At 46.3% G+C, this 11,561-nt stretch overlaps 1 protein-coding gene across 1 annotated transcript; it reads right to left on the reverse strand.

Annotated features, from left to right (window-relative positions):
• Window positions 1-432: 432 nt before the first annotated feature.
• On the reverse strand, window positions 433-3,559 carry LOC139057133 (uncharacterized). The gene is made up of 2 exons (XM_070534913.1): window positions 3,375-3,559; window positions 433-2,504 (listed from the first exon to the last, which is right to left on the reverse strand). Exon 2 carries the CDS (start codon window positions 1,641-1,643, stop codon window positions 792-794), a length of 852 nt encoding a protein of 283 aa, XP_070391014.1. The 5' UTR covers window positions 1,644-2,504; window positions 3,375-3,559; the 3' UTR covers window positions 433-791.
• Window positions 3,560-11,561: the final 8,002 nt, after the last annotated feature.

An 11,561-nucleotide genomic window follows, 5' to 3' on the forward strand; every position in this document is an offset into this window, starting at 1 on the left:
AGTTACTGCAGTCAAGTTAGTATTTTCTTTTTATCCTTGTAAACACATGAACAAATTATATATGCCACAGAGTGGCATTAGTGTATCCAAAAATTGTGCTATACATTGTAGCTTAACTAACATTGCACTAAGTTTATTTCTGTTACATTTTTCCAGTTACGGCATCAAGATGGAGTCGCTAGCTGCTCAACGCTACGAGGATGCTCTACGCCGTCTGGGCCATGCTCCTACAGTTAGCACCTGTGGATTGCTGGTTAACCCAGCTTTTCCTTGGTTGGGTGCGTCGCCCGACAGGATTGTGTACGACCCCACAGAACAATCCTATGGTGTAGTGGAGATAAAGTGTCCCTACTCTTTACGTGACCACAAGGCGTCTGCCCTTCTACACACTGATTTCTGTAGCATAATCAGGGATGGTGTACCAGAGCTGAAGAGGGACCACCAGTATTACCATCAACTGCTTGGGCAGATGGGTGTATCGCAGTTGCGCTGGGGTGACTTTGTGGTCTATGGAGGAGATTTTATTTTGATTGAAAGAATAAGATTTAATGAAAATGAATGGAGAAGTGCCAGAGAGGTGCTCGACAACTTTTACTTTGACACACTGCTGCCATACCTGTTGAGCACTGTAATCTGATGTGATACAGAAAACAATGCAAAAATGGCATGTCGAAAAGACAAGTAGGGCTGCAAACATTTTATTGCACACAAGAGGAGGGCAGCACCACGAGGCAGTGAGGATTGACATATGACTAGCAAATGAGTGTCTTTAAGGAACACTGTGGATTCGATCAGTTTGTGTCTTCTTTTAGAAGTGATGGCTGGAAGTTTGTAAGGAAGGCACACACGGCCCACATCTGATTCGCTAAGGGTACAAGGGAGATTGGAATCGACCGGTCAAAAATGTGATATCCCTTGATTTTCTTTATCTTCCTCTCCACATGTATCCTGATAGCTGCAATTTCTTGAGTCTCCTCCACTTCGGCGGGAGTAAATTGCCCATGCATGAGGAAGGGTGGAATGTTCAGCATAACTTTCTTGCTTTGTAGCAGGTCTTTTATTTTAAATCCCTTGTCAGCCATGACTGAGTCACCTGTGTCAAACTTCAGGTCTAAAAATCCACTCTTCTCCACACACTCTCTGTCAGACGTACACCCAGTAAATAGTTCGGAAACAAAAGTCAGTACTCCATGAGGGGATATGCCTACGAGTGCTTTGAACGTATGGGTAGACTTGTACGAGGAATAGACTTGTGATTGCGTGACGAAAGATGTTGGCACATCACATCTAATCTCAGTGGCATCCAAGATGACACGCGTTGATGGATATTTTTCCTTGAAAGCAGATGGCATGGCAGCATCAATAGCTTGTCGTGATATCCATGTTGTCATTTCTGTTACCTGCAAATAAATATAGTCAAGCACTGTGGAAAAAATTCTTGACACTGTGCTGATGGAGACGTTGAACAAGTGGCCGATGTGTCTGTGAAATAAGCCAACTCGAAGTTTAACAAGCACAAGAAAGAGCTGATTCTCCATACCAATCTTGTGTCGCCGACCACTACACTCAACATTTCTTAGCCCGCTCCTCGTACGCTTGCGTGCAATGTTTTCTCCATTTTCCCCAAAATCAAGGAGATGCATGAGAGCACAGAAGTGCTTATAGCTGGGCAGTCCAGTGTAAAACTCAATGTCATCATTGTTGTCCTTGAATCTTTGAATTCCAAATGGAGGCAATTCTTCCAGCTTCTCAATATTTTTCTGTGCAGTGACAAGCTCTGTGCGAAGCAGCTTTAATTCATTATTTTGTGCCTTTATTTGCAGCTTCAGGCGCTGATTTTCTGCTTCGGCTGCTTTGCTTGCAGCAAGTTTATTTTCTAGGTCAGCAATAGTTTTTCTTAAAGAGCTTACTTGCAGCTTCAGGTGATGATTTTCAGCTTCTGTATCTGCTCCGCTTGCTTTGCTTGCAGCCAGCTCCTGCTCTAGGGCAGAAATATTTTCTCTGCATGCACAAATACTTCCAGAGGCTGGTTCTTCTGGTGACTGTTGCGGTTTGTCAGGAAGCGAAGTGGAGCCCGTATCTTCAACATTGAAGACGTCAGTGCCTTCACTGAATGTATTTTTGTTGCATCCATCTGCTGAGTTTTCCTTGTCATCTGCTCGGTTATCGATACAGGTGTCTACCTTTTGTCCTGTAGTGAAAAGCCCTTGAACATTACCATTACACTTCCTTTTTGATAATGCAACTTTCTGAAGTGGTGCCCGTTGAGCTGGTGGTTTCCTCGATGGCTTTGGCTACTTGAATAAAAATATGGATGGCACAGCAGACTGGTGTAAGTGTCGGTAACCATTAGCAACATTAGCAACAAAGTCACTCTTAAGAAAGTGGAGAGAGCAGACCCTGGTGGCCTTCGAAACTGTGAAGAGTGGGCCTTCATCTCGCCTGATGGCTGCAATCCACTTTTTGTATATGTCCTGGTCTCTTGGGAATCTGTGGTATGACACCTGTGAATAAAAGTCAATATTCAGAACACTTTCTGCCTTGATTGGGACATATCTCAACAACGCGCTCTCTTAAAACAAAGAATTGACGATGCCATGCAAGACAAGGTTTCAAACACTCGACAAATCTGCGCAACCGAGGTCTACGCACATGGCTGCACCGTTACAAATTTATCGATTTCAGGTACTTATATGCGTAGGGCTTTACGACAACGGACCAGAATCTGTCTTTTTTTTGATGAAGGCAGATAAAGTAACTTTATAGCGAAATAAAACGCGAAATTATGTTTTGACATGCATACAGGGCTCGACTAAAAGTGCGTGTGCACAGTAATGCAGCCGTCAGGCGAAATGCACGGCTATGTCTGACATCGTCGGTCCACACACACTTAGTTGTCTTGCTTGACCATATCACACGGCACAAGTACTGCCTGCGAACATCGCAAACCGGATGTGTTTCGCTACCAACATAAACGGCGCAGACGGTGTTTCGACATAAGCATTCGCAGAGCTGTGCCAAACCACAAATGGCCTCCGCCCTTAAAGAATGGCATGCGCGCACAGCACGATCTCAAAACGTTCCCTTTACAGCGTAACACAACGATATAGCCCTTTGCTTAGGGAGACAAGTGGTCAAAACCGTGTGACGGCGTCCGGTAAATATCGTGCCGCATCCCACAAACCGCAAAAAGTTTCAGGTTTTTAAAGGTATTTACTTAATAATTTCATCGCTAAACCGTATCGAGATCACTTATAGATGAATCAAGCTACATGTCTAGCCATTAAAATAAGTAAAAACATGCTTAATTACATAAACAAGCTACTGCCTGACAAGCACACGACGGAGGTGCGACGCAGCAAGAAGGGACTTACCTTTTCTCCAGACTTGTCAAAGCCACCAAACTGCGTGCACAGTGGCACACAGCAGTTAACTGGCATGACTCCAGGTCACAGTCGCCCAACAACAGCACGAAAAGGGATGAGTTCGCCACAAGCGTCGATTCAGTACGCCAAGCCGGTATCACGCGTGTACCGAACGGGCGAAACGCACACGACTATTCATGCACAATGGCGGCCGCTGGCTGCTTCCTGTACGCAAGTACAGATGGCGCTGCAACGAATTTTGTTTTGCAACTCGTCTATTGCCGGTCAGCAGTCGAACCCTCACTAAACGCACGCGGGGTGGGTTTGTTGTCGCCCCATCCCCTCCGGTTCGGAGAGTGCGAACTACCCCACCATCAATCCTTGACAGAAGAATACGGCGTAAACGCCACTTTCCCCCGCTGGACCTAGCCCGAACGGGTTTTCGGGTGGCAGCGATGGAGGGCGACAAGGAGGACAATAGTGACCCCGCCGCTTTCCCCCATGCTTCCGAGAGCACCCAATTCGACACAGCAGCTTATGGCTGTCTGAACGCTTGACTGATAGCATTGACCAGGCTCACCTGGGTGCGTGGGGGTGAGGCAAGGGGGGGCTGAAGGACGGAAAGCTAGGCCGAAAAAAAAAATCCGGAATGCGCCTACTAAAGTCAAAGACAAAGGTTGTTGACACGCAAATGCCAAAACGTGCAATTAATTTTTTTGCTGTCAGGGGCATTCATACAAGGAGCTTACTACACATGCACGAACAAACAAATATATTAGAATAGGAGCATGATGTCGCCGCAACATGCCATGCATGCTAAACAAACAAACAATAGTTTCACTAATGCATATGCGCTCCATCTCGATGCAATATAAAACGGTTCCATCAGCTCTGAGGCACTGTAATTCTCGATTCTCCTCAAAATCCTGACCCACTAAAGCAGCGGAGCGTACATGCAAAAAATACAATGCGCAGGCAAGTGGTACACTGGCTTTTCTCTTTAGGGGACACATTTCGGTAAAAGAGAAGTGCAATAATGGCGGTGTACCATTCATGGAGTTGACATGGGAGAACATATTTTTGGTTCCTGCGCAGTGTGCCTGTGATCAGTGCGTTATTTTTCAAAACACGTTGTTCAATCTCAGCAAGTCGTAGAGCACTAAAAGCCGACAAGGCGAAGATTAGCTTATTACGGGCCAATGTCCTCCAAAGAAAGCCAACTAGTAACCCATATTGGCAAATCCATACGAAAGTTGGTCCAATAATTCCCGCCTTGTTGAACGGCAGTGCCAATATTGTTTAATGACTGTGTAAAGTGGACCAACATTGGATCTCTATCGGAATGGCACAGCCAATATTGTTTACCTACTGTGTAAAGTGGGCCAACATTGGATCTCGATCAGAATGGCACAGCCAATATTGTTTACTGACTGTGTAAAGTGGGCCAACATTGTATCTCTATCAGAATGGCACAGCCAATATTGTTTACTGACTGTATAATGTGGGCCAACGTTGGATCTCTATCAGAATGGCACAGCCAATATTGGCGCCACGCTGTTAACCTTAGGCCAACATTGGGCCAGGAACCAGAATGGCACTGCCAATATTGGAACCACGCTGTTAATCTCAGGCCGTCATTGGGCCAAGAAGTGCCAATATGTTTCCAACGTTGGACCAACCTAACGTGCCACCTGGGAAGATACTTGTTTCCAGGTGCAGTACATTGGATTTCGAGAAATATGGACCGGCGGCTGCATACGACACCCCGGCGTGTCACTTGGAAGCGTCTGTGAAGAACTCTGTGCACAAGTGCTTGCATTGAAGTTCTAGGAAATGCATTCGGATTTCGACCTCTGCAGCGTGCTTTGTAACTTCTAGAAAGGATATGTCACATTCTACCACCTGCCACTCCGAAGGAGGTAACAGCTTGGCTGGATGCATTAGGCGATGCTCGAGGAGTGGGACATGCATTTCATCACTAAGCTCCCTCACACGCAGGGAGAAAGGCTGTCTTACAGAGACAAATACGGAAAAGTGTCATCATCATCAGCCTAGTTACGCCCACTGCAGGGCAAAGGCCTCTCCCATACTTCTCCAACTACCCCGGTCATGTACTAATTGTGGCCATGTTGTCCCTGCAAACGTCTTAATGTCATCCGCCCACCTAACTTTCTGCCGCCCCCTGCTACGCGTCCCTTCCCTTGGAATCCGAGTCCGTAACCCTTAATGACCATCGGTTATCTTCCCTCCTCATTACATGTCCGGCCCATGCCCATTTCTTATTCTTGATTTCTACTAACATGTCCTTTACCCGCGTTTGTTGCCTCACCCAATCTACTCTTTTCTTATCCCTTAACGTTACACCTATCATTCTTCTTTCCATAGCTCGTTGTGTCATCCTCAGTTTCAGCAGAACCCTTTTCGCAAGCCTCCAGGTTTCTGCCCCATATGTGAGTACTGGTAACACACAGCTGTTATACACTTTCCTTTTGAGGGATAGTGGCAACCTGCTGTTCATGATTTGAGAATGCCTGCCAAACGCACCCCAGCCCATTCCTATTCTTCTGGTTATTTCAGTCTCATGATCCGGATCCGTGGTCACTACCTGCCCTAAGTAGATGTATTCCCTTACCAGTTCCAGTGCCTCGCTACCTATCGTAAACTGCTGTTCTCTTCCGAGACTGTTAAACATTGCTTTAGTTTTCTGCAGATTAATTTTCAGACCCACCCTTCTGCTTTGCCTCTCCAAGTCAGTGAGCATGCATTGTAATTGGTCTCCTGAGTTACTAAGCAAGGTAATATCATCAACGAATCGCAAGTTGCTAAGGTATTCTCCATCAACTTTTATCCCCCATTCTTCCCACTCCAGGTCTCTGAATACCTCCTGTAAACATGCTGTGAATAGCATTGGAGAGATCGTATCTCCCTGTCTGACGCCTTTCTTTATTGGGATTTTGTTGCTTTTTTTGTGGAGGACTACGGTGGCTGTGGAGCCGCTATAGATATCTTCCAGTATTTTTACATATGGCTCATCTACACCCTGATTCCGTAATGCCTCCATGACTGCTGAGGTTTCGACTGAATCAAACGCTTTCTCGTAATCAATGAAAGCTATATATAAGGGTTGGTTATATTCTGCACATTTCTCTATCACTTGATTGATAGTGTGAATATGGTCTATTGTTGAGTAGCCTTTACGGAATCCTGCCTGGTCCTTTGGTTGACCGAAGTCTAAGGTGCTCCTGATTCTATTTGCGATTACCTTAGTAAATACTTTGTAGGCAACGGACAGTAAGCTGATTGGTCTATAATTTTTCAAGTCTTTGGCGTCCCCTTTCTTATGGATTAGGATTATGTTAGCGTTCTTCCGAGATTCCGGTACGCTCGAGGTTATGAGGCATTGCGTATACAGGGTGGCCAGTTTCTCTAGAACAATCTGACCACCATCCTTCAACAAATCTGCTGTTACCTGGTCCTCCCCAGCTGCCTTCCCCCTTAGCATAACTCCTAAGGCTTTCTTTACTTCTTCTACTTCTACTTCTTTCTTTACTTCTTTACACATCATATAGTTAACGTTATTAAAACATAGATATTCATGATTGGAGTGTATTTTCAGAAAATATGTGAGGCTGAAGTAAGTTCTCTGCAGATGGAGTGACCATTCATTTGATTCCGCGTATAAGCTTTCAATAGGGCTTGTCCTAAAAGTGCCAGTGGCCTGCCAAACGCGCCCCATCCCATTCTTATTCTTCTGATTATTTCCGTCTCATGATCCGGATCCGCCGTCACTACCTGCCCTAAGTAGATGTATTCCCTTACGACTTCTAGTGCCTCGCTGCCTATCGTAAATTGCTGTTCTCTTCCGAGGCTGTTAAACATTACTTTAGTTTACTGCAGATTAATTTTTAGACCCACTCTTCTGCTTTGCCTCTCCAGGTCAGTGAGCATGCATTGCAATTGGTCCACTGAGTTACTAAGCAAGGCAATATCATTAGCGAATCGCAAGTTACTAAGCTATTCTCCATTAACTTTTATCCCCATTTCTTCCCAATCCAAGTCTCTGAATACCTCCTGTAAACACGCTGTGAATAGCATTGGAGAGATTGTATCTCCCTGCCTGACGCCTTTCTTTATTGGAATTTTGTTGCTTGCTTTATGGAGGACTACGGTGCGGGGTGCGAGGTGACAAAAGAACGCCTGGTAGACAGTAAGTGTGTGGAGGAGAGCAGACGGGGCCAGTGCGAAAAGAGTCATCGTCTGAAGAACATATGCGTAATCTTCCTTGAATATAGCCAATGTTTTTCTTACCAGTAGTTAGTTTTGTCCCCGTGTGATTTATCCACTCTTATTCGAGCCCTAAGGTTTAAAGTTGTAGTATCATCGTTCAATTCGAAAACTACTAAAAGGTCATTTGTGTACAAAGGCAAAATTGTAGCAGCCGTCATCGCCTTCCATAATTCCCATGCGCTTCGCCCTTTCCCTCTTTCAAGTAGATTCAAAATGCTGTTTTCGTCTTTTCCTTTTTGTGGCCTTGGATGCTTCATCGCTGCGGCACCGCTCAGCCAGCAGCATGCATATGCGCTGTCATGCGATAAGAACCGCATGCCCAGATACCTACACCAGGCATAACGCCCTGTCGCGGGCCAGTCTCGCTGCAGCCGACCTTGTTAATCCATCGCACGCTTGAGAGCAGCACGATAACAAAGCGCCCCGTCACGTGGTATTTTTTCATATTTCGCTGGCTTCTTTTGGAACGCGGCAAAAGGACCACATGGGATATATCGTGTTGGAAACAAGTTATTGAGAGGTTTCTCAAGGTGCTCTACAACTTTGCGTATCACACCTGGGGTCTGCAACATATATTTAAAGAGTTGGTTAATTAAACATAACTAATCCGTTAGCTGAGGGGAAAATAAAAAATAGCGTAACTCTGCGTCAGTGTCAACATTATGCATTTGGTTCAACTCGCGTTGGGAGTGCCTTTCATTTTTAAAGCTTTGGCTCAAGTTATGTGGGACAACCTGTATATAACACCCCGAGGGTTAGTTCTAGTAGTAAAACATAAATACCACAGGAAGTGGATGGGAAAATGGCGTCGCGGTAGCTCGATTCCTAAGAGCATCGCATGTGCAATGCAAAGACGTGGGATTGTTCCTCACCTGTGGCCAGTTGCTTTTTCACCCATTTCCATTATTTTTGGTTTCTTTAATTCAATTAACAAGTACAAGTAATTACTCCTATGTTATACTTGGTGTCTTTGTTTGTTGGCTTCATACGAATTGGACCAAGATTTTTAAAAAACCTATGCATTTTTCAGAACATAAATCGCGTGGATCTTGTTAGCGTTTATCTAAACTTACAGTACGATTTTTTTTCTCGTCCTTTTTTAAATAATTCGCCGAGATAAATTAACTAACTCTTTAAACGTAGCTTGAAACGTTCAGGCGTCGATAGGAAAGTTGTGGAGTTCAAAAAAAATTACCGACGATTACGTTACTTCCTAATGCGAAATTTGAGCGCAGCAAATAAGCTGTTTCACCTTTTCGATAGATTGAGGCAAAGAAATCGAGCAACACATGTATGCGCTATCACAGAATTCTTTTTTTTATTTTTCACACGTATTCCTTTAACAAAGACTGCACTAACAGTTCTTGACAGTCATGAAGGAAGCTTTGTGGTCGGAGAAATAGACTGATATATGTTCGACTTGGTACACCAATGCTTGATTCTCAAAGACGAGATCTATACAAGTGCCTCGCGAGGTTGTCACAGCCGTGGGACGCGTTACGAGCGAGAGGAACGGGATGTTCTCCCGCATAAGTGTTAGGAAATTGCTGTTTGTCTTTATGTCAACATTAAAGTCCCCCACTACTAACATCGGTGTGGATCGATGGACGGTTAATGCGAGTTGCAGGAAGTGCACGACGTCTTTCGTGAGTGCGGTAGCGGACTCACGAAAGCGGTATCAGTCGGTCGCTGCTAGCGCTGGGGGGATGAAAGGGGGGCGGAGTTGGTTACGAGGCCGACGACAACGCCGACGACGACGCGAAACCCAGGAACGGACGCCAAAGAGCCATTTGTGTAGCCAGCCCTCCTCCACAGTCTCTCCTCCTCCCTTCCATCATCCTCCCTCGCCCGGAGAGCCGACAGCGCGCATGCGCGGCGGCGGAGCAGATTCGTCGGCGAGCTGGTTACGAGGCCGACGACGACGCGAAACCCAGGAACGGACGCCAAAGAGCCATTTGTGTAGCCAGCCCTCCTCCACAGTCTCTCCTCCTCCCTTCCATCATCCTCCCTCGCCCGGAGAGCCGACAGCGCGCATGCGCGGCGGCGGCGGAGCAGATTCGTCGGCGAGCTGGTTACGAGGCCGACGACAACGCCGACAACGACGACGCGAAACCCAGGAACGGACGCCAAAGAGCTGCGCTCTAAAATATTGCCCAACCCAGGCACTTCCAACGAGATAGACTTATCGTGGCCATTTTTATTCGGGAAAAACGAAAGCCCACGGAGTTAAAAAAATACCACGTGACAGCGCGCTCTCTGCGCCCGAATGCGTCAGCGCTCTCGGCCGTGCTTTGTAAAAAACGTCACTCGCTTCGCGCCTTTCCTGCAGCCCACGACAGCGCTTCGCGTTGTGCTTGGTTCCGAGATGAAACGCCAGTGGGTTCGGGCGGCAGTTGAAATACAGCGCGGCTCCCGTTTCTGCGGCGATAATTGCACTCTCACGCTGGCAGAATGCACGCGGAGGAAAAATTACGAGCTCACGAGTTCGAATTTCGGAGCAAGACCCCAACAAGCAAACACGCATTATAACAAGCTTGATAACTTCGTGTGAATTATGCTGGTTGTCAGAAAAGGAAGAATTGTAAACTGACACGGAAGGTTGCTTTTTAGCTTCCTGTCCATTCCTTGTCAGCAAAGAATTTGTAATTTCATATTACTTACATACCTTTTCCACGTCGTACAAAAGTTTCACATAGATGGCTCTTTTCATAGATAATGGTCGCAGAGATTTATTCGCTGTGATGTCTGTCCAAAGAATGTGTTCAAACAAGTCACCTTCTGCCATAATACAGTATTGGCACCTTTTCAGCACATCTGGTGTAGCTTTTTTGATGACGCAAGATGGTGTCTCGCTGCAGGCCTCAGCAATCTCTGCCTTTAGCGCTTCTGATGTAGTTGCAGGTTTGCGGTACACTCGGCATCTCGCTGCAGGCAGGCACGTACCCAGGGGAGGGGGGGGCCCTCCGCCCCCCCCCCCTGGGTACGTGCCTGCCTGCAGCGAGATGCCGAGTGTACCGCAAACCTCCAACTACATCAGAAGCGCTAAAGGCAGAGATTGCTGAGGCCGGGCCCCCCCGGCCCCCCTCTCCGAAATCAAGTGACATACCCCCCCACCCCCTCCCCACCCACGCCACCACTCCTCACACATTCCTAAAGCGCCACCAGATCAATGTTGAGACTTGACAGCTGTTCATCGGTCAGCATTATGCTGCCTTTTTCACTCCTTTTAGACGGCGGTAGTTATCGGCACCTCTTGTAATGTGAAGGATAGGTTTCTCATAGATTCCGCACCCGCGCGATTAACTCGAGATGCGTTCAGTTGTCACCATCTATTCAACCGTCACGCGCATAGCTGTTGCTTTTGTTAGTTCAACCTTCTTTGTTTAGGCTGATCCTGGGACCAGGAGAGGGATGCGGCTGTTACTCAGCTGGTCTGTACTCTCATGGAACGAGTTGCGGCCGGAGAAAACGCCAATTGCGTTTAACTTTTCCCTTTGCTTCATTATTTTCTTGAGTTACGTCTCGCCGCGACGCTGGCAGATGCCCGGAACCATATACACGTGATATGGGTTAGATAAAATGGGAAATAAAATAATGTGAAAGAGCGTCCATCATGAAACCCTGCAATAACCCTTAAACCCATAAGCAAGATGACTGTCGCCCGTTACCTCGTCTGTTTTTCCCTAACTGTATAGCACTTTTCGTGAAAAATTGGCAACTGGAAACAAAATTCGCAAGGAGTTGAGAAATTAAGCGATATACTAAGGGAGAGAGCCAAGGCAACAACCGAACTGCAAGCAAAAGCGAATAATAAAAAAGTTAAGCGTTGTTTATGAGACTATTTATGATTTAACATCTTTTTATTGAAAAAGGAAGTAGAGAAAACGCCACCGGAAGTGGAGAACAATT

This window comes from Dermacentor albipictus, chromosome 1, assembly GCF_038994185.2.
Source record: "Dermacentor albipictus isolate Rhodes 1998 colony chromosome 1, USDA_Dalb.pri_finalv2, whole genome shotgun sequence".
NCBI lineage: Eukaryota > Metazoa > Arthropoda > Arachnida > Ixodida > Ixodidae > Dermacentor > Dermacentor albipictus.